The sequence below is a fragment of the Chenopodium quinoa genome, unplaced genomic scaffold, assembly GCF_001683475.1.
Source record: "Chenopodium quinoa cultivar QQ74 unplaced genomic scaffold, ASM168347v1, whole genome shotgun sequence".
Taxonomy (NCBI): Eukaryota; Viridiplantae; Streptophyta; class Magnoliopsida; order Caryophyllales; family Amaranthaceae; genus Chenopodium; species Chenopodium quinoa.
The window spans coordinates 1,522,979-1,547,195 of record NW_018742651.1 but is presented as its reverse complement, the minus strand read 5'-3'; the positions used below and the strand labels follow the sequence as shown (position 1 = coordinate 1,547,195).

General features: G+C 33.0%; 1 protein-coding gene across 4 annotated transcripts; it reads right to left on the bottom strand.

The window, feature by feature from the left end:
- Positions 1–9,718: 9,718 nt before the first annotated feature.
- LOC110722082 lies at positions 9,719–18,385 on the bottom strand. 4 transcript variants are annotated; one of them, XM_021901319.1, is made up of 7 exons: positions 16,326–18,385; positions 16,101–16,241; positions 15,513–15,604; positions 14,307–14,487; positions 12,959–13,119; positions 12,741–12,836; positions 9,719–10,067 (listed from the first exon to the last, which is right to left on the bottom strand). In XM_021901319.1, exons 1-4 carry the CDS (start codon positions 16,549–16,551, stop codon positions 14,374–14,376), a joined length of 573 nt encoding a protein of 190 aa, XP_021757011.1. In that variant the 5' UTR covers positions 16,552–18,385; the 3' UTR covers positions 9,719–10,067; positions 12,741–12,836; positions 12,959–13,119; positions 14,307–14,373. The 4 variants fall into 4 exon arrangements, with proteins under 4 accessions (XP_021757011.1, XP_021757010.1, XP_021757012.1 ...); XM_021901318.1 differs by lacking the exon at positions 12,959–13,119 and having other exon boundaries at positions 16,326–18,354; XM_021901320.1 differs by lacking the exon at positions 12,959–13,119 and having other exon boundaries at positions 14,307–14,484; positions 16,326–18,340.
- Between the last annotated feature and the right edge of the window lie 5,832 nt (positions 18,386–24,217).

Genomic DNA, 24,217 nt, shown 5'->3' with positions numbered 1-24,217 from the left:
TGGAGAAAATATTATTTAAAAGAAGAGCCGAATGCTGGTGACTCTTAGGCTAGGTAAGCTAAAGATGTAGGGATCAAGCCCCCAAGTCTAGCTCTAAGTGAATAGGGATGAGCATAGGAGATCCCTTAATATGATCATGGTGTAAGTGTGTGAATTTGAATATGAATGCATGTTTATTACGGCCTCACCTCGATGTGAGGTTGCCTACGTATCCGTTAGGAATCAAGCCGAACGTAGCTCTAGCCGAACCTCGCACAAGTGTGTATACCTCAAAAAGGTCTTTTTAAGGGTTGTAACGTGGTTAGGCTAAAGGTTAAAGAAGAAGGGGATAAAGGCTCAAGACCCTCGATAAGCCCCCAAGGTGTGCAACCTCGCTTTTGAATCTTTATATTTTTATGCTTGAGTTTCTACTCTTTTTAGCTCTTTTTTTTTTGCTTTAGCATTTATTTTATTTTTATAAGTGTGGGCAATCCCGATCATGCAGTCTATCACTCACTTGGCATTCATGTTTCTCAGGCACGGTACCGAGCACTCGATAAGAGACACAATCTGAGACGTGTTCTTATCGAAGACATTTTCATATCAAAGACATTGGAACACTTGCCCTTTTTGTACACTTTTATTTATTTTTATTTATTTTGAGTCACTCAAGCTCTTATAGAATTGCATAAGTTGCATACCATCCCATCCCAAGGTTAGGTAGATCTAGGTTGAAAAAATAAAGGTCTATCGTTAGACGAGGCTCAAAGTGGCTTATGAAGAAAAGATTGTATAATTGAAAGGTGAAAGGAGATATGATGTGGCTACAAGGGGTGCCTTAAATCATTGGTATACCGTGTGCTTAATTCGACATGGATTTTTTTTTTATATTTAATGCGATATAATGAAATGATCATATATAAGGAAATAAATGTTCGTTTTATTAAAAAAGAATATATATAATGATCCTACGAAATAAATCTAAAGGAAAACAAAAGGTTCCTATGCTAGACTTATTAGGGAAATGGTAAAAATAAAAAAAGAAATAGAAAAAAGAGGTCGCGAAATCTTGTTGTTGAAGCTCGCCTCTTGTCTTGTGTTGTTTCCTTTATCATCACTCGCTTTTCTTGTTAAATGGAGGTATGGGAAGCTTGTTGTTATCAATCAAATGTTGGATATCCTCCTTTAGCTTCCAACAGCTCTCAGTAGCATGACCCCTACCTTGGTGGTACTTGCAGTGCTCGTTTGGATTCCAACTGGGCAATCTTTTCTTAAGTGGGGGATCTTGAATAGGTCCAATGGGAGTAATGATTCCCTTGGCATGGAGTCGATCGAAAGCATCATCGTAGCTAATTCCAATAGGGGTAAATTCCCTTTTCGGTTGCTTTCGATTACCCATGGCTAGGATCTCACTAAGGTCGAAATTACCAATACTATTACTAGAGTAGGTATTTTTGGAAGAAGAAGGATAGTCGTTCTTCTTCCCTTTACAGCCACTGTTACTATTGTTACTAATCTTAGCCTTCTTGTCACGCGGAGGAACATGAAGGAGATTTGAATCAATGAAGTCTTGAACACGATCTTTGAGGGCGAGACACTTTTCAGTAGTGTGACCGCGACCTCTATGGTATCGACAATAAGAATTTGGATCCCAATTGGGAAACCGTTTTTCAGGTGGAGGGTCTTGACTGGGACCAATGGGGTGGATAAGACCTCGATCGTGAAGACAGTCGAAAGCTTCATTGTAAGTCATTCCTATTGGTGTGTATTCTTCAATGGTCCGTTTTGCCCGTGGCTTAAGAGCATTGAGTTCTTCAATAAACCCTTGGCGAGAATTTTGTTCGATGGCCATTACCCGATTTGCAAATCCTTCTACCACATTCAAGAGCTTGGCAATGACATCTTGTAATTTTCGAACGTCCTCTTTTAGACTTGACGAGTCTTCCTTAGTATTATCTAAGAAAAGACTTTCATCTTCCTCAATTATGGCCACTTCATCGAGAGAGGTCATATAAGCCGTCTCGATCATGGTCTCTCCTACAGGTGTGATAAGAAGTGATGGATCGAAGGATGTTTGGTCATCTTTGATGGCTAGAATCTCGGAAGTTTCATTGTTATCGATCAGATCTTGAATAGCTTCTTTGAGTTTCCAACACTTCTCAGTGTTATGACCCTTTCCTTGATGATATTTGCAGTGCTTATTAGGGTCCCACTTAGGTGGCCTGGCTTCCTGAACTGGATCTTTGATGGGCCCTATGGGAATGACTAGTCCTTTGTGATGTAGCTTCTCGAAAGTCGTTTCATAACTCATACCAAGTGGAGTGAACACTCTTTTTGATCTTTGGATTCGTGGTTTAGAGGCGTTCGTGGAATGTACCTCATTAATGGGAGAAGAAGAAGAAGGATGGTCGCTCTTCTTTCCTCTCGCACTATTATCTTTCTGAAGGTCATCTTCAATGTCAATGCCTATATTATAGACAGCTTTGAAAGTATTTAAATTGTGTTGGTACTTTAAGTGCCTTGAATACTTCCCTTGGAGGTTCTTGATGAAGATCCTTACAGATTCTTTTTCGGTGGGAGCCTTGACCATATTAGCGGAAGTTTCCCTCCATTTATTAAAGAAAGAAGTGAACCCTTCGTTTCCTTTTTGTTTTAACATCTCGAGTTGTCTATGGTCTGTCTCGTCTTGGATGTTGCACTTATATCTATCTATGAAAGCGTTTGTTATCGACTCCCAAGAAGAGGTTTTTTCTTTCTCGAGAGAAAAGAACCATTGTTGACAAACGGTTTCGAGAGATAGTGGGAACAGAGAGGGGAAAACCTTCTTATCGATACCCTTAATGTTCATTGTGGTTTCGAAAGCTCTTAGATGGAAGTAAGGGTTATCTGTTGCCTTGAATTTAGGGATGTCAGTGGCGTTGAACTTATGAGGAAGAAGTTCCTTGTCCAGCGAGACCCCTTGTGAACTCATGCCCTGAAATTTATAGTCACTAGATAGCTTGCTTAGACTCTCTTGCATGAAGTCCATCTGTTGTTGCTTCACGGGATCATCGATCTTGAGTGTGAGTAGCTTCAGTGTCTCAGTCACGGTAATCAATTGATTCCTAAGCTCATTGACTTCTTCTTGACTTGCCATTATCTTTTTTAGCCTTCCTCTTTTGACGAATCGGTTTATCAAAAAGTGAGACTTGAATAAAGAGGTTGTCCTTGATTAATCGCCCTTCTCTCCTCGACCAAGTACTGTGGAAAAGGAATTTGGGGATATCTATTGTTAATTATTTGACTCAAAATTTATTCAACATGCAATGGATGGAGGAAGTGAAGAAAAATTGGAATAGAATGTGAAGAAGAATGATGGAGGTGGAGGGATATGAAGAATTAGGAATAGAATATACCCCCAACTTAAATGACGAAAAAGACCGATCCGTACGTGAACCTAAGACATGGTCATGGTGATGTGTAATCAAAGTGTGTGCTAAGACTAGTGAGTGTAGGTGGTACGTTAAGTCTCGTGTCATGACCATGTGGCTAGACTATGTGACTAGACTCAAGCAAAGACTAAGTTAAGACTTCACGTATATGCATTAAACTGGATAGGCTGTGGTATTTTAGTCATAACTTTTTATCTGTGACTCTGATTTGGATGAAACCAACGCCAAATTAAAGATGAAACTCGGGGCTACAGATCCATAGGGTACGACTCGTAGTTCTTCCTAGAACTCCGGCTATGACCAAAACAAGTTGACGCTTGTGCAGTATACGAGAATAAAAATCCGGATTGACTTAAAGGAACTATGACTCGATTTTATGTTTATTTATTAGCTCTAATTAATTAACTAGTTAAACAAAGTCCTTTAGTCATTAATCAGTTTATTTAGTCTTAACACAAGTCAAACAAACGGTTAGGAAAAATCACATAGAGTATGCACAACAAATAATGCACAATTAGTCAAGCAGTCACAATATGATGCAATGAGTTTGCAACCTAACCATGACTCTAGTTCTCTAAAGTTCGGGATATGGTTTAGTCAATATAGGGTCCATGGTTAATTTTCCAGATGCACCGCGCGGAAGCCTAACCGTGAAGGGTTGGCGCGAGTGGATGGGACACCGCGAGCTTTAGAAAAAACTCGCTTCCATGGTTTGGTGAATTCAACAATCTCGGATGTACCCTTTGTTGCACGGAGCGTTCAATTGGGTAGATGGAGCATGAATTCCCAAAGGGTTATGTCCATATGTAGAACACATATGGGTTTCAGAAAAATGAGAAAAAAATCGATCAGGAAGTAGGATCGAGCAAACAATACGAAAAACCAGTCGAAATTAGAACGCATATTTCTGGCTCGGTATTAGGGGAGGTTGGCGCCAGCAATCAGAGACTGGCGCCAGCTTTTAACTGTAGCGCCTGGCGCCAATACTGGCGTCTAGCGCTACGACTAAAATGCTGGCGCCAAGCTCTGGCCCCTGACGCTACTTCCCACATGCCTCAGCAGCTTTCTGTGCTCGATAAAATTTTCCAGTTTCGCGCGGTGTTATTTCGGTCCTAGTTGTGAAAGATATTTCTCAAATTTCCTACGTGTAAAATCCTATGTTTTTAACTCATTACAGATGGTCTTTCCAATGAGATCTTTTTTATGCATATGACAATAATGTTAATCAAAATTACGCACATGAAATACTTAGAACGTTTCGAGTCTCATCCACTCATTCTAAATCATTGCCGAAACAAATTCAAGAATTAAAATAGAAATCCTCCCCAGTGGAGTCGCCAAAAATTGTAGGGAATAAATTTCAAGCGTTAACCCCTAGCTTGAACCCCACTGTGATCATACACTAAAGTACGGTGGCGTCCAAAAGGGAAGAAGATAGAGCAAAAGAGTCGACAACAAGTTTTAGGAACTTGTAAACCGTTCACAAGGTGAAGGTTACACCCCTTAACGATCCAAGAGATCGTCAACTCCATAAGGTCTAGAACCAAATAAGGGTTCGGGGATGAAGGTACAAATCCAACCTAAAAGAGATTGAACCTGCCCTAATAATAGGCCTCTACTTTATTCTGATCGTATTCATGTGCGCTTTTTAATTAACATGCAATCAATAGGTTTAACCCTAAACCTGTTTATCTATGTTGGTTGAATTTAATGCACAAATAAATCTATTATTGGCGATCACTTGAATTATAATCAAATTAACCCTAACAAGATTATTAATTATCTTATTAAGCGTGATTACAAGTACTAAATTCCCTTTAAACATGCATAAAAGGTGTGATCAAGCAATAAAATATCAAGCAACATAACAAATCATAATAATAATCATCATAAATAACATAATCATCATCAAAATAATAATAATAATAATAATAATAATATTCATAATCACCATAAATTATAACAATTATAATAATAATCATGTTCATGTTAATATTAAAGCATAATACAAATAGCAAGATCCTAGGCATGATACTAACAAGATTAATAACAAACCCTAGCATGTCACTAAGCAATAAAAATCAAATCTTTAACCCTAACATGATACTAACAATCATAAATATTAGGAAGAGAATAGGAAGCATCGCAGGAATCATAATAAGCATATTTAATGTTATAACCTTTTCCCTAAACATGATACTAGGAATATCATAATAACAATATAAACATGATTTCTACATCATAACATCAATAAAAACCATTAAAGTACTTACTTTGATGCCTCGTACCTCTTTCTAATAACAAAATACACATGTTAGTAACTTCAAGGAAAATAATAATCCAACAATTAAATTAAATAATTGAAAGAGAGATTTGGGACTAAACCCTCAGAAATTAAACCTTTCACGTCTAGGGCGAACACAACTTCGAATATGGCTAGGTGTTTCTAAATCCAATGAATGCGGAATTTTGTATATGAAAAGCAAGGTTAAAGAGAAAGAAAGAGAGAGAGATGAAATAATCAAGAAAACTTGATGAGAATTGGTGAATGATTAAGAGAGAATTAGAGAATTAATGATTGCGAATGAAAACTGATTGTAGGTGAGAATTGGTGAATGAAAACGGAGTTTTTAGTACGTTATTTATAGAGAAAATCAGCCAAAAAGATAAAATAACAAAACATAGCACTTGGCGCACGTAAAACGAGATTGGCGCACGCAAAACAGAGCTGGCGCAAGCACCAGCTTATTGGCGCCAGGCGCCAATGGCTAGCACCAGGCGCCAAGCCTGGTTCCAGGCGCCAATGCCTGGAGTCAGGCGCCAGGCCTTTTTTTAACGCGTTTTTGAAAATCAGATATATTTGCCGTATTGGAGGATAAAATCATAGATTTTCCTCAAAAATGCTATTTGATTTTAATTAAAACTCTAAAAAGCCAACAAAAGTCAATTTATCAATGCTAATTGAATTTGGAATGAAAAGAACCTTCTAGAAGAATCTAGAAGACTAAAACCATTCCTAATTGTGTTAGGAATGATAAATCATATTAGGCCCTCCCCTAGATCATTGGGCCGCATATAAAGTTCAAACCGGGCCCAGTTTAGTAAATTGGTCATAACTTCCTCAATATTCATCGGAATTGGGCTTATAATATATCGTTGGAAAACTCTTGTCAAGCCCCATCCAAATACTCTACTATTGGACCCATATCGTGGACCAACCAATCTGGATTGACTGTTTTCTTAAAATAAGTTTTCAAAAACAGAGAGAAGAGAAAAAAAATTAAAACTATCCGCAACATTAAACTTTCCACACTTTCACTTCATTCAATTATGATTCGACGTGAAAGATATTCATCACTGGGTTTGGTTTTGGGGAGACACATTTGGGTGTCTACAATATGCGATTAGACTCAATGCAAAAATTGAAATCAAATTCAACCGTTTGAAGATCGATTTCGAATTTGGATATTGAGAATTTGGCATTCGAGGTAAAAAAATATAATTGAAATTTAAAAGTTGTTCTGTTATAATTGATCGAAAACATAAATATTATTATTTGGTATGCATAATATTTCCAGATTTAATGTATACTACTACTCATCAAATTGCAATGATAAAAGAATGGGATGAGAAAATTGTAATCGAAATATTGTTCAACATTATAGCACATTGAACAAATTTACCCTTTTATGTATAAAAATTACCCTTTTTACCCACAAAAGTTACCCTTTTTACCCACAAAAGTTACCCTTTTATGTACAAAAGTTACCCTTTTTACCCACAAAAACCCTTTTCGTGCATAAAAGTTACCTTTTCTACCCACAAAAGGTACCCTTTTTATATATAAAAGTTACCCTTTTACCCATGGAAGGTACCCTTTTCATGCATAAAAGTTACCTTTTTTTTTTCTTCTTCTGCTTCCTTTGCAACGTTTCTTCTTTCCTCAGCATCTTTCTTTTTCTTCTTTTTCTTTGCAATTGCAGCCTTTTTTCAATTGCATTAACATAATCAACATTTTGAAAAAATCATGAAAAAATTAATAAAACACAACTTGATCTTCTGACAACTTCTTTGTACTCTTCTTCTTCACCATTGTAGAATCAAATAAAAAACAAAGAACAAAAACAAAATAAAAAACCTAAAAATCGAAGAATCAAAACAACTAAAACAAACAAAAATCTCATAAAATTAGGTAAACAAACCTAAATTTGCAAATAACAACTTCATAAGTGAAAGAGAAGAGAGATAATCGTTGTTGAAGAAACATAAACCAAGTTGAATAGAGATAGAATTGCTAATTGAGGAAGAAAGAAGAGAGAGAAAGAAGAAAGAGAAAGAACTTTATGAATGAATGAGAAAGAGAGATAAAATATTGGTTTTTATTTGTAGGCAATGAAGCTTGGCATGTGTGAATCAAGATCGAAACAAAATTGTTTCTGTTTAGAGAGCCAATTTACACTAATTTAGTGTAAATCGGATGTTATTAAACATTTGTGTTTTTTTATTTGTTTAGAACTACCCACAAGTTTGAAAACATTTGGATAGCACTACCCATTAACATTTTTCGTCTAATTAAGACGTTATCGGAGCTCACTTTTTTCACTTTTGCCACCCAATTAACTCTCCTAATTTGTCTAAAGGTTTTAATTTACCTTAATTAACCTAATTAAGGTTTTAATCATAATTTATTTTAGGGTTCATGATTGTAGTATTATTTGGGGATTTTAAGTTCTAAGGTTTGGGGGTTTAATTGAATTGGGGTTTTTGTTTATTTTAGCATTAATTGACCGTTGTAATTGAAAAAAGTAAAAAATTGGGCCAAAATAACGTTTTAATGGGACGAAAAATGTTATGCTACCCAAATTTTTCCAAACTTGCGGGTAGTTCTAAACAAATAATAAAAATGGGTAGTTGTTCACAAATCACCCTATCTTGTGGGTAGTTCTAGACCAATTTTCATAATTTTTTTAAGGGGGTGAGGGGAACAAAGTTGTAATTAAATGACGTGATTTTGCATTGTTTATGGACACATGATATCGTTTGTGGTTTAGTAGTTTTAGGGTTAAATCGCTACATGTGTTTAAGCGTTTTACCTGATTTCCGATCTAAATTGTAAATAATTGTTTGCTATTAACCCGATTCGATAGTAATCATATCTATACTAACTAGTCGTCCTCTCGTGCGCGTTGCGCGCGATAGTCCAGGGTGTATATGTTTACCGCAATTATTTGCGTAATTAGATGTGATTAAGAGGAAATTGCTTTTGCTGTATCTATTTGTAATATTACAGTACATCTGTACATTTAATTTTGTCAATAATCGATGCTAAATAATGTATTGACGTAAGATCTTCAGAAGCTAGAGAGGTAAAATGGGAAAATGAGCATGAAGAAATTCTAATTTATTTTATGAATTCAAATCAAATGTAAACCAAATGCATGATTTAAGAGTACTGATTTTTTGTTTTAAATGTATAGTAAATGTTATGGACTAGTCTCATTTCACTATTTAAGGGTGCTTTCAGTCATTGTAAAATTATAAATGGCATTGGTCAATCAACTAAGGATGAACATATTGAAGTTAAGATATGTGTAATAGCACAAATTCATATATCCAATCACTTTTGAATTGTTGTTAATCTCAATTATTGGTCTTGGTTAGGGTTAATGGAGCTTTTTCATTGTCAAACTGTGTACAATGAACATTTTTTAATTGTAGATGGAGATAATTGCTATGTTATTTATAAACTGCTAAGTAATAAGAGTTAATTTATTAAGCATAATGTAATTGTATTATTGAGTTTTCTTGCTAGTTTAATGAATCCTATCGTATTTCATATACTTTTTAAATTCATTGCTTATATCTAATTTGGCATTATATTAGTGCAGTTGCTTATCTAGAAACCATTATAACCAACTTAAAGCATTATTGTACAAAATAAGCTAACAAAAGATTGATAATAGTTTTCATCATATCATATAGCATAAAGTTTTTATACATAAAAGATACTTACGTTCAATACAAATATTAATAGTGCACATCCAATTCCACACAAAAACTTAGTTGTTTAAGCTAACCAAAATAATACAATGGCAAGAATCTTACACCCCTAGTCTTGGATACTGTTCTACTTAAATTAACAGGATATATTACATCATTAACTAACATACCTTTGTTTCTGCATAATCCAAACAGGCAGCATATAGGAATATTATATAACAAAAGTACATAGGATTACGATGCTGCTATATATAGGTTTTCCAAAAGGCATTATCTTCCTATTATGAACTTGTTGTATGGATCAAAAGGAGAAGCAAATCATGATTTTATTAGACTATACCAAGTACCCAACTGATTCATCTCAAAACCATGTTACAACTCCTTGCTTAGAACATGTGATCTGATGATCCAATCTGAATGAATAATAATCTGTCTGCTTGATTAAAAGTTCACCCATGAACTTCTGTATTACAGCACTAATAAGCCATGTGTTTTGCACTCTTCTTTGCCTAATATTACACTAAAGGTTTGAAAAATCTAGTGAATAATCTAACACAATTAAGTACTTATGTCTAACCACCTCTTCTGCGTTGTGCGGTTGTGCCATTGCCCATTGATGACTTTTGCACTCTTCTTTGACTAATGGCTCCCAATTATCTGCAGGAGTGCCAGCAAATGAAAAGAAATAAAAATTGCACCATGATACGAGGAAATTAGAATAACAACACAATACAAGCAAAGAAATAAGAATCAAATCTTTTGATTTTAAAATTTCAATTAATGTCACACCTCATCTATTGGATTATGTTGTTGTATATGACTGACTAAAGTCAAATAAGATTGTAAGCTAGTATTCAAAGGAAAAAAAATTACACAAACCCCCTATACCCCTTTCTGTATGTCTCTCTATACCTCTTCTTTTGTCCCTTCACCATTGCCATTCCTAGAAACTACTCCCTCAAGATGCTCATCTAACAATGGATGATAATCCCTCCGTCCCCAAAAACAGTTCTCATATTTCTTTTTAGGCGCCCTAAATTGATATTCTCATTTATTTTCCATTTGGTCTCTATAAAAATACCAAATTAACTTATTTTTTCTTTCCTTTTTTTTTGCCTTCATACACATAACTACCTAAGATTTTTCATATTTTCTCTAAATATTTTCCCCCACCCACGCGCATCGGTGCATGTACTTTATTATGTTTTATGAACTTATAGTGTGATCAACGTACTAACATTTCCTATATTATCTTTTGTTGCTTTACGTACTTTTTCCTCCCCTTTCTTAATTCTTTTGATTTTTGACGTATGAGAACAATATTTGGGGAAGGTGGAAGTAAAAATTCAGCCTTCATATATGCAAGTGTTAATTTTAGCTTACCCTTACCACTTGCTTCCCCTACTACCTCTATTTTCCTTTCTCTTTTATGGTTTTAATCACTAACCTTTTATGATTTTGCGAATTTTTATAATCTTTCACTTTTTTCTATTTTTTCATCATGTTAAATTAATCTCCTCTAATGCTCTTTGTTTCTTTCTTCTTAACACATGTTAGTGATACAATTTCGCTATCACCCTCCACTCCTTTCGGTCTCCCATCTACACCCTCTTTCCTCCTTATTTTTCTCTCCCTTTCACTCTCCAATTATGGTCTTAAAATTTAGCTTATCCTACTTGCTCTCTCCTTCACACTATGTCACTACTTTTTTCTATCCTTCCTCTAATTTGTCTTATGTAGTTATGTGTAGTTGAGAATCTCTTCTTAATATTTAATTTTTTGTTACGGCATCAAAAATATATTTTATTCTATAGCGGTCTCCTTTATTACTTCTATCTTTGATCTTTCTTTATCATCTTTACATTCGCATGGTCACCATATTAAATCCCTCTTCCTCATCCCCTACATGTTCCCCCGTTCTCTTCCTTTTCCCCACTCTCTTGCTCCCTATTCTTCTCTCCATCTCTTCTTTTATGGTTAAATATTTTTAGTTAAATTAATCCTACATGCTCTCTCTCTCTATCTCCCCTTTCTTTTTCATTTCCTAATTCCCTTCTTCTTACTTGAGTCTTACTTGCTTCACCCTCTCTATCTCTTTTATCTTTACTTTCATAATTGTCTTATATAGTTATGTGTCTGAATAGTTAATTTTTTTTTTTGTTATGACATCAAAAAATCATCTTTACATTAGCCTAGCCGTCTTTTTAAATCCCTTTTCCTTATCTCCTACGCATTCTCCATTCTCTTCCTTTTCCCCACTCTCTTGCTCACCATTCTTCTCTCCATTTCTTCTTTTATGGTTAAATATTTTTAGTTATCTTAGTCTACATGCTCCATCCCCCCCCCCCTCTCTCTCTCTCTCTCTCTCTCTCTCTTATCTTCAGTATCAAATTCCCTATCCCCTTTATCTTTCATTTCCTTATTCCCTTCTTCGTACTTGAGTCTTACTTGCTTCACCCTCTCTATTACTTTCATACTTTTTGTCTTCCCCCCCCCCCACCACAACATTTGCACTTCCTCAATTAGATAATTGAAGAATCCACTCAAGTAAACAATGTTCCATAATCAAGGTTCGTATTCCATTGTATATTAATCTGAAGGTTCCAAAACCCAAATTCTTGACCTAGTATACAACAATCCAAAGCACTCACGCCTCACGGTCCACTTTACTCCAAAAGAACCCTATTCACCTAAGAATCTAAAAACGCAACTTAATAACATAACCCACAGAAACATATTACACAGCCAATTTAATCTTAGTTCAATTAAGCTTTGTACCAATTTGCTTAATCTTAATTTCATATGCCTAAAAGATAATCTTAATTTTTCTTCTTTTGAAACTATAAAAGATAATCTTAATAATTGAGTGAATTTTGTTAGAATTTGCTTCTCCAAGTACCAGCATCAGAAAGACAAGGATTACTTATATATCCTCTACAGAAATACACACATCACAACTCAAAAGCCAGAGCACAACCTAAGAAACAATCATTAGCAAACAAACGATGCACCATGCCTTCTCTTGAACTTAACTTAGAATCGCTTGAAAAAGCTCGTCTTTTGAGCTTTCACGAATGCTTGCACAAACATATTACTATCAACCCAACTTATTTTATTGTATGACCACCTAATATCCCTATTATTTGAGGAAAAAAAAAGGTAATTCAATAATTAAGCTGGACAGTCAAAAGGGCAAAGGATGTCATCAATTCATCACGAGTTTAAAAAAATATCAGTTTCCTGCTTATATAAGATTTTTAATTGTAGGCAGAGCATACAATCCATACAAGTATTAGACAGCAAAGGTGAGAATATAATCCCTAAACTTACCTAAATCTTTCTCTGCTTGCTCAGTTTTCCTTTGTTCTTGCTGCTTCATGTATCTTTTAATGAGCCCTCTCTGTTTTTCCAACTCCTTCCTAAACACTGAATAGATAATATAGTCATATTATGAATAGTGTTGCCATCTTTACTCAAACTCAAACTACTCAAAAGCATCCATCAGATATAACTAACTTATAACAGCATTTTCTTTCCCACTGATATACCTAGGCTGGTTGCTGCAAAGTTTTATAAACATGCCAAACTTTATACATGAGGTGGCAATTTGTAGAGCCACACAAAATGCTGAAGAAACTTAGTCTCATTCTTGTATGTGAGATGCCTAATTCAATCCATATCAAATCAGCAGCCCAACCATAGTAGAGTCCTGATATAGAAAATTGACATGTTCATACAACAATGTAACCAATAAAACGTTGCAACTTGCAAACAGCAGACCTTTCTTGGATAGGGCCATCACACAAGACATACAATAAAACAATTCCAAAAATGTTTATACCAGATGAAAGGAAGTAGGACACTTGAAAACAGCCTCAATAAACAAATTATCATAAGAAGGCATCAACGAAGATGGTGCTGGAAGGGGAGTTTGCAGGTCAAAAGCTCAGTGCTCTTCTGATACTTGTGAATTTCATTTTAGAACGATAAGTCCTTGCTCTTCTGATACTAGTGAATTTCATTTTAGAACGATAAGTCCTATCTCTCACCTTATCCAGAGGAACTACTCTCCTACTTAACCACAAACAAAACAATCACTCCTATCCACATATTACTTAATTTGAGGAGAGATTCTCCCCACCCCTTAACATTCACGAAAAAGAGCTTTAAAGTCCTATATTTCTAATTTAAACATGTTCATATTCGGCTAATTCAGAGTCATGCTACAAAAGTTCCACAAGGGTACCAATTTATAACTCACTTTCATGACAATAACATATTCAAGACAAGTGAAGAAGTATAAGTCACAATGGTTTTTGATTTGGGTTAGATTAGTCTTGAAGTTCTGATATAAGTTAACATCAGGACATGCAATTTCTAGCTAAGTTTAATTTTTAGGTTGAGTAATATGTGCCCTAAAATTTGACAAAGCAGAGGCGCAGAGCAATATAATGATAAGGTGTAAGATTGTTCTTATAATCAGCTATAAAGCCTAAAAATGTGAGCTTGTGACTGAGCACTACAAAGATCAGTCTCATAATCAAAATCAGGTGTAAGATCGTTCTCATAATCAGTTATAAGGTGTGAGCATGTGACTGAGCACTACAAAGATCAACCTTAAGGTATATTTTTTTTACTATGCTCATTGCTTATAAAATTAGCCCATAATTGTCCATACATCTTTGTGTAAATCTTGTCGCCTCTACAATAACTAAAAGAAATAACAATTAAAATGGCTAATTGGACTGTAAGGTTTATTTATAAGATTGTCTATAATCTAGTTCCCTTCATTGCAACCATAGATAATAGAAAGAAAAGGAAAGAAAATAACATATAATAGCAAGTAATCCCTTAGAGCAAGGAGAAAAAAATCAAAGAATACTGCCAGTCATATACCTTGGAAGACTCTAACGCAAAATTCATCTCATTCCACATGTCGGACCGTTCTCATCTTTGGCTTCATTTACTCATCTTTAATGATACCCACAAATACACCTTTGTCTTCTACCTTGACGATTTCTTTCTCTTCAACTTTAGTTGTTTTGACAGGTTTGACATCCATGTGATTGTCAATCTGCTATCACAATAGTTCCCATCAAAACAAGGGAACCAGATTTGATAATTTAGCAATAACCAGGAAACATAATGGCTAGGATTGAATCATAACCAAGCAGCATCAATCAGTATTGACTATTGAGTACTGACTACTGGACACGCCTAGGTCGTCACAAGTAAGAAAAGGCCATAGTTAGTGACTTGAGACACATTAAGAATGAGGAGGACAAAGTTTTTGACATCAAATTTCTATAGAAGCTAATATTATTCTTAATTTTGTAGTTGTATACTTGTGAAATGATGATGAAGAGTGTGAGGTAGCTAAAATATAAACAAAATTGCATTTTCAATAACATTAATCTGTAAATAAAAAAACTTGAATTTCATACAATAAAATAAAATCAACAAATTTATAAACATAGATATTCGAAAACTGAAATTAGATGTAGCAAATTTGATCTACTACAATAAACAAATTGTCTTAAGAGAGATCCAGTATCTAAAACAGATTGTTATATCCTCTCAATTTCAGCATCAAACACACTCTCTAGCATGAACCAATAATATACACACTTGCACTCCCCCAAGTTGGACAACTCTCTAGATTGAAATTAGACAAATTAAAATGTTTAAAACATAAACAAACTGTTTCTAAAAGATCACAAACTTAAACTCCCAATCATAAACCAATTTCGGAATTGCAAATTAGTTGAAATTTCCCAAAATTTTGAAACCTATCAACAAACACAATTTCTCTCCCCCAATCAAAGCAATTCTAAATTGATATTTTCAAGTTAAAGCCACATATAAAGTACAATTTGAGCTCAAATTTTCCAAACTTTATCCTATTTTCCAGCCTTTGCAAACCCAAACCATCATTCTAATTGTTCTTATTTTCAACCAATGATCCAAATTATACAACCCAAATCAAGTTTTTATTTATTTTCTCCCAAAATCCCAGCACCTTAAATTTAAAATAAAAAATTTACAAAAGCAGAAGCCAAGAAATCTTGACAAAAAAAAAAAAAAAAAAAAATTGAGAAGTACCTCTTCAGTAGTGGTGCTCTTTTTATTTCCCCATAGTAGCTTCTTTTTCTGATCAACAGTCATGAACCCCGTACTTGTAAGGTTCTGATTAACTGCATTCAATAACACCATTTACAGCTAAATTTCTAAAAAAACACATAGCAGTATACAAGTATAACAAAAATAAGCTATATTTTTTGGCATACATAAACAACCTACTTCCCTTGCCAGAAAAAGTTTACTTACACTACAATCCACCTATCATAAAAAATGGATGCAGTGTTTCATACTTTAGAAATTACAGTTAGAAAAGAAATGCTCTAGGACAAAGGCAGAAAAGCATGGAACAACCATGAGACTAGGAACAATTGCCAGCTATGTTAAACTACCTTAATATGACTCATCCGTATTTTATAATTTCCTTATTATGCCAAATGTCAAGGCTCAAAGATAATGATTAAGGGTTTACGGATTAGTAACAAACAAATGCCCCATAAATAGTCCAAGCCAATGTTAATTATAATTTAAGCCTAAATTTTCACAAAACTTCCTTAATGTTACTTGGTATAACTTCAAGTTCTACAAATTGCTTCAAAGATTTGCACTTACCTAATTGAGCAGCTTTTATGGCAGCAACTTTAGCAGCATCCTCGCTTGTAGCAAATTGATCACCAGAAACAAGACCTTGCTCAGGTGATACTTTAGCCGCAAAATCCTCACTTTGCTTTGAACCTGATGATTGCCTTTCATCTGCGACAATTTTAATGTTTTAAGAAACTTAAAAAGACAAGGACTAACAGCCTAAGCAGAGGAAAATTATATAAGAACTCACACCTTTCTTGTCATCACTGCCGAAGCTGAACTTAGTCCTTTTGGAAGCTTCACTCACAAAAGCAGATCTTTCTTCAGACCTTCCTCTAGCTCTAACATGCCTATCTTCAAGTCTGTCAAGCCCCTCATTATTACTCTGCTCCTGGTTGAACTTTGAACCTTCCAAATCCTTCAATAAACATTTAGAAAACATAGAATTAAAAGATACCTTTTCAACTAAAATCCACATGAAAAGTACCAATCAAACTCAATTTTTCCAAACTTAAATCTACTTTTCTACCTTTGCAAACCCAAATCATCATTCTCATTATAAATCATACATTTTTTTATTGAACCAAAACAAAAAATTACTCTTTTTTTTCAATCGATGATCCAAATTATACAACCCTAATTGAGTTACTTTCCATTTTACCCCGAAATCCCAAAACCTAAAATAAACCACTTATAACGACATTAAACAATTGGCATAGGTTGCAGTAAGAGCAGCAAGCATCATTCATAGCTTTTGCCTGAAGACGTTTACAAAGAATAAGCAAGTGAACCTTTCATCCATGTTGTATTACCAAATTTAACTTATTTCTTCCTATCAAATAAAGAAATCTAACTGACACTGAGAACCTTTCATATTTAATAACAAAGTCACATTCAAAGACAAATTGCTTAAACATATACAAAGTCTGTTAAGAATCCAAACAAATCTTAGAAAAATAATTTTCTTCACCACTTTGCAAATTGAATGCACCACTTCACTGAAACCACCTCTCCCTACATTCGATATGATAAGATACACAAGAATAGCCAATTCTCAATAAACTTAAGCACACTTTACAACCCAGTTATTCAAATAGTTTTTTCAAGACATTCTAAATTGAAATTTATAAATGAAATTAAAACAAGTTATCAAAACCATAAAAATCTATCAGTAAGATTCGCATAAGTCAGAGGAGACAATAATTGCATACTCCGTAACCTGTTTTCCACCAAACTTGATCTTAAATTTTCATATTAAACCACAAATTCAGAAGAAATTAATAAATACAAACACTCCCAAAGAAGAATTTTCAGCAAATTAAGACCACCTAAATATTTGCAAAATCTTACACTATCATAGAAAATTTAAAAATTCTAGAGAATTTCAACGTATGCAACCAAAAAACAACATCAAAGATAAGACAAACCCATAAGTCATCCAAATTACATATATTAGCTCAAAGCAAACCCATAAAAAAGCAATAATGAATAGTCAGTTAGACTATTTTCAAATTACTCTATATGTATAAATTATACAGGAAATTAAACACTATATGAAATTAAACCCTAAATTGTCAAATTAATACTCGATGATCATAAAGAAGTAACGCTACTTGGAAGAAATGCTGATTCAATGGAAATGCCGACCGAAATCCTCATCCGCCATAGAAGCAACATAACTCAACACCCAATGGAAAAAAAAATGAGAATATAGAGAATAGAAAAAAATGAGGAATCTGAAAAAATGAAGTTGCATTGGAAATGGAGATGGTAAACTCAGAGTATAGCTTCAATGGTGGAGATGGAGATGGAGAAATAAAGAGAGCAGGAGGAGAGAGATAGCGAAGTTTTTTTTTTTTTTTTTTTTTTTATCATCTATGAATAAATGGAAGTGCCTAAAATCGGGAAAAGAGACACAGAGAAAGAGTGGAAAATGAATGGAAGGGAGGAAAATGGGATAAAGTATAATTTAGTGACTCAACAAATTAAATGAAATTGCATCCAAAATGCAACAATCTCAAACTTCCAAACTTTTGCCAAGCTTATGAACAGTAAATTTCATTGACTACACACTCATAACACTATTCCTTTCATGTTTGACAACTTCCTACTTTTGAAGGGGAAGGGATCTATTAAAAGGCGTTACTAAGAACGTCTTTGTGTCATGTAGACCATGTCATGTCATCTAGGAGTTGTTTGGTTGACAACATAAAATGAGGGAAGTGGAAATACACGGGATTTGAGAAAATGAAGAGTTGTTTAGTTGACACAAAAAAAAAAAAAAAAATGGGAAGTGGAAATTTATGGGAATTTCAACTTCCCATAAAACAAGGGATGGAGGTGATACACATCAGGTTTTCTTGGTCTCTACCTACTTGAGACCACTTTGGTCTCTACCAAGTGGGGACCAAATGTACTATAATCAACACTTTTGTCTTTAGTGGTTTGGTGCTGATTTTAACGTGGATGGTATACCAACAACAACCAAGTTAAGCTTAGATGGTACTCTTCTTTGTCTGATGAGTATAAGACTTTGTTATTTTCTGCACTGGAACAAAATGACCATTAATAGTAAAGATTATTTGATCAATACTTTGAGTGCATGGAGAGTATAACCTTTGAAAATTATTTTCTATCATCATATCATGACTAAGCTGATCAATTGCCCATAAAATAGGAATAACACATTGAACTCCTCCAATTTCTATTTTTAAATCTTCAATTATCTCTGTATGCATCATGACACTATTATTAGCAATTCTAACTTGCATAGGATTTTTGGCCTTTTTCCACAAGAATTCTGGAAATAATGATCTCTTTCCAAAACATGTAGAACAACCACTATCAATATATGTGCATAATTTATATTTATTATAATCCTCAATGCATATATCAATTGGAATATAAATGCTATTAGGATTAGTACTGGATATTTCATTACAAGCTTCCATTTGCATATTAACTTCATCTTCATATACTTGTTCACTCACAGTTTTGGTTTTATATCCAATTACCTTCCTTTTATTAATAGAATTATTTGGATCTTCATTTAACTCGAAATTAGAATATGATCTCATATCAATGCTATGCCTTGTTGGTTGTTTCAAGGCTTTTTTACTTTCATATTTTTCATTTAGTTTCTTTAGTAGGACTAATATTTCTTCTTCATCCTTTTCTAGCTTTTCATCACCTTGTTTTTTCATTCTTATTATTGTTGAATTTTGTCTACTTAGACTTGGTGTTCTAAGACTTAGATTTCTCTGTATTTTAGGTTTTGTATTCATTCCAATATGAAGTAATCCTGATTCATCAATTAACATCTTACTTGATCTATTACTAATTGCAGGGTTCATAAAGAATTCCTCCCAAGTTTTTTCAATTTCAATTTCATTAGGGTTTACTTTTATAGGTGTAATTTTCTTCTTAGGACCTCCTCCTTGCTCATATTTCTGAGCATCGACTATTATTTCTTAAAAGATGAATCTATAGTGTTTACTAACTTATAAACCACCTTCCATCTTAATTGTATGGGTCGTGTTCCTTTATGCATTTTCACTCCTTCTGTTAATAGCTTGATAGCTAAATACTTTGAAGCAAAGGAATCCTCTAAGCTCACATAATATCTAGGTTCACATATATAGCTTATTGTTCCTTGACTTAGGTTACATGTGATTCCACTAATTATTTGATTATAAAATTCTTTATGTCTAATATCACAAATAAAAGTAAAGCATTTAACATCTTTGCCAAAATGTTGCAAAGGAGTTATGTATACTTGTACTGCACCAATACAAATATAGCTATAATTTCCTTTTTCTTTATGTTTTTTAATACTTTTTCAGTTTATGATATTAATTTCGGCTGCCTTTTGTTCACAATCTTCGATTACTATGCTTCCTTCCATTTCTTCACATACATATTTAGTTCTAGTTTTAAAGAAAGAAGTTTTAAATATTTTATCTTTAATAATCTGGGGAAATTTTCAACTTTCTTTGTTTACTTGATCTAGGTCGTTATCTTCAAATGAATACTCAGCTCTCTTTAGTTGACCTATTGTCATTTTGCCATTATCTTCCTCATTGTCATCTGATTCTGAATTTTCTAACTCTTGTCCTTCCATCACATTATTTATTTCTTCATAATTTTCATCTTCAAACTCATCAATAACTTCAGGTTCTTCATTATACTCATTTTCCTCTTCTATGATTTCTACTATTCCTTTATTGATACTTAAAGCCAATTCTAAAGCCTCGTATTTTGGTATTTCTATGTAATCCCAACTTCCTAAGGCTTCCATTAGTTTATGATTAGCTTTCTTACATTCATTAGTATAATGTCCTAGTTCTCCACAAGACCAACACTTGCATGTTTTCTTTTTCTCAGGACAATATGTTGTCTTTCTGAAAAACCTACTTGGTTTTCTATATTTATGTTTATAATACTTCTTCTTATAAGTTTCTCCTCTTGATCGGACAAATTTATTTTTCTTATAGTTCCTTCTTTTATTATAGTTTTTTCTTTCACATCTATAGTTTTTAGGAAATCCCAACAAGTGAGAAATTGTCTCTTCATTTGTTGAGTTCCTGCAACCTCTCTACACTTCTTTTCAATCCACTTTCTTAGGAAAGCAATTCTGTTACCTAGGACATCCCTAGCTAAGAATCTCTCTCTCCATCCTTGATATTTTTCACTAATTTCTTCATTAAGAGGACTCGGTAATTTGTCACAAAACATTCCAAGATTTGTTTCATTTTTACCAATTTTATAATAAAATGTTTCAAATTCCATAATGTAATCATCAACATATTTCATATTACATATGGACAAATTACTTAACTTTCTTTGATATTCCATTCGTTTCTCATTAGGATCGGCTCTAGGACCAATGACCTCTAACTCAATATATTGACATAACTGCCTAAACATTCTAATAGGTGATTCACTAGCTCTTAGTGCAGTTTTAACTTCTTCATCTATGTATAATTTCTTCTACACAGCCATAGAGATCACTATGTTCGATGTAATTTAAGAAATTTTCTGAAGTCCATTCAATATTTAAATTAAGTACACTACTCATACTCTTCTTCCATTGATCTAAACGTCTTGTCTATCTCTTACACCGTCTAATTAAAGTTTATAACCAGTTTGACTTATAAGTTCAAGAGTCACATCTTCTTGTTTAGGTATATGAGTAGGCATAACCTTGACACTAAACCGGGTAGTCTTCCCTGGTATGTATCTTGGTCGTGTGCAACTTCCTTCTCCTTGGTACCTAGATCTTTGGATAACATTGTTTACATTAATATTATCATTAATAATTTCTTCTCCAACATCATTATTATCCATTACTCTTTTACCTAGTTTGTTTTCGATCTTTTGTTGAATAATTTCTATGGGTAGAAAGTCTAGATCATTTAACTTCATTAATCTCATTTGTTGATATAAAACTTCCTCTAAAGTAGCATAATTATTTTCCTTTATTTCATTATCATAAGCAATCCCTTTTTTAGAAATTAAGTTCATGATTTCGTTAAGCTTATTAGGGTCTTCTTCTTTATCGAATAGGACTTGTAATTCATTTAGCGTTTTCTCCTAAAGATGAGGGCTCATGTTTAGTTTCTTTATTCTTTTTCTTGGTTACTAGTAGGTCTTTTAAGGAGTGTTACAGTAAACTTTTTATTTTTATCTAGATTTTGAAAAGGATATTTATATTTATATGGGACGATTTTCTCTTTATCAGGTGATACTTCTTTTCCAAATTGATGCCTAACTTTGTTTGTTAAAGCAAGTTGAACTTGTTTAACCTGTTCGTTTAGATTGCTTACCTTTTTATTAATATCGTTTGTGGTTAAAGCAAGTTATTGATCGCTTACCTTTAAATGAACCAAACATATAACACCATTTAAAAATTGACAACACGTCATTAGCTTAAAAAATGAGAGGGAAAATTGAGAAGGAAAATTTTTGGTTTCTGGCGCCATTTACTAGAAAAAGGCGGGATAAAATTTCATTGCCGCCAATTAGTCATTCTTGTTACTAACAAAATATTTTACGTTACTAAAAAATATGATTTTGTTACTAGAGAAAATGACGTCCTAGTTAGCACCATTAATTAATGAAGAGAGATGTTATTTATAATAATCATATCATACTTCATTTGACGATATTTTACAATCAACAAATCAAAAAATTATTATAAAAATATTAATAAAATAATTTTTTAATGAACTTTGTTTAGACATCCATATCAATATATGTTCGAAAATATTATAAAGTTGGACAATTTAAACCTTACTATAGTTTGTCATATTATCAACAAGTGTTAGTATTTTATCATTTTCGTTACTAAAAAAATTTCAAACTTACCAAAAAAGTACTGATTATATATATTACATGTAAAGTAATTATGCAATATTAAATAGGTGTTGGATACACTTATACAATTATAAAGTGTTGTACGGATTAATTCATATATTGGAAGGTTTAATTCATTCGTTAAAGGTTTTAAATTAAATAATTAAGGGTTAAAATAAAATCACGAAAGTTTATACACAAATTAATATTCCCTCCATTTCTATATGATAGTCCCATATGGAATCAATTATATAAAATAGTAAAAGAAGAACATTTAGAATCTAACATTAAAGTACAAAAACAATTCATAATTATTTTGCCTTATTTAAATTTTTTGATTTTTTATTGGAAAGCATCAATCATAACTGCATAATTTATGGGAGAAAATTCCTTACTTAGAGTCATGTCATTAATTAACAATCAATTAAAGTAACCAATCAGAATTTAATATTTATAAAATAGGAAGTAAAGACTGAGTTAAAAACGGAATATATTCAATATGAGTAGATCTTTTTGAAATGCCTAAAATAGTATATGGGACTAACATTATAAAACGGAGGGAGTATTGGCTATTGCTAAATACTCTCTTGTATTTATAACTTATCTCCTTAAATATATTCTTGCATTGTTGCCATCTTTAGTGGAAAATTACATATTAGAAAGTGCTATTGAATGAAAATTACATATTAGAAAGTGTTATTTAATGAAATTAAATCACAAAACCTTACACATATCACAAACTTTCATATATATAAGTTGTTACTTTTTGTTTAAAAAAATGTTGTTACTAAAATAGTGTCATATATGCATAGAATATATAGTTTCAGATACTTTATTATCATTCTTTGTTACCAGATAATTATGTGAATAAGAATATTATACTAAAAAATTTTGTGATTAAGGATGAGATTTGAATCCGGTACCAAATTGAATGTGTAACGATTCATGAGTAGTCTGCGACTAACCAACATTGCGAGATATTCACCATGTAATATAAATGTAACATTCTGCAAACAAAATTTATTACTCTTCACTACATTGTCGGTAATTGATCATATACTTACGATTTTTGTTACCAATTAATTTACGAAGGGCTCGTTCACATTTACTGAACTGATTGGAGCTGAGCTAAACTGAACTAATTGGAGTTAAACTAAACTGATCTGAGCTAAAATTAATATTTTATGAGAGAAGGAAATTAGGAGCTGAACTAAATTGAACTGAACTGAATTGAACTGATTGGAGTTAAACTGAACTGAATTGAACTGAAATAATTAAGTTGAAGTGAACAGGCTTGAAATTATTGCGTTTGTCATTTTGGGGGGATTTTCTTCATTTTTGACGTTCTTATGTTTGAAATTTTAAGCAATGTAATCTCCTATATATAATTGATGATTAATATTTTTTATCTTTTAACCCTTTGAAAAATAAAAATTCCAAATTCAACTTGAATTTATGGAGAACAAAAAAATGGGAGGAATTTAAATTAGTATTTAAACATAAAAATAACACTATAAAGATTAACTAATCAAGCTTTAAGCCATATGCACACTAGAATTAGGCAAAAAATTATGCTAGGTGCGTGCAATGTCTCTAATGAGTCTAATCTAATACTCCAAAATATGAATCTTACATCAATTTACTATTCATATACTATGAATCTAAATATTTAACAGTGTAAATAACACCACTCTAATGTACATTTTATAAGTTTAAATGTATTATATATAAATATGTAATTAGAGTGTCGTATTTGGATGGATGAATGCCCCTTATGTTCGGTGTCTTTG

Bases quoted from the DNA above. Each gene is read 5' to 3' on its own strand.
- LOC110722082 (XM_021901319.1), bottom strand. From the start codon at position 16,551: ATGTGGATTTTAGTTGAAAAGGTATCTTTTAATTCTATGTTTTCTAAA. The intron at 15,605-16,100 runs GTAAGTGCAAAT...TATTGAATGCAG, and splicing joins CATAAAAGCTGCTCAATTAG to TTAATCAGAACCTTACAAGT. The intron at 14,488-15,512 runs GTACTTCTCAAT...CTATTGTGATAG, and splicing joins AGAGCACCACTACTGAAGAG to CAGATTGACAATCACATGGA.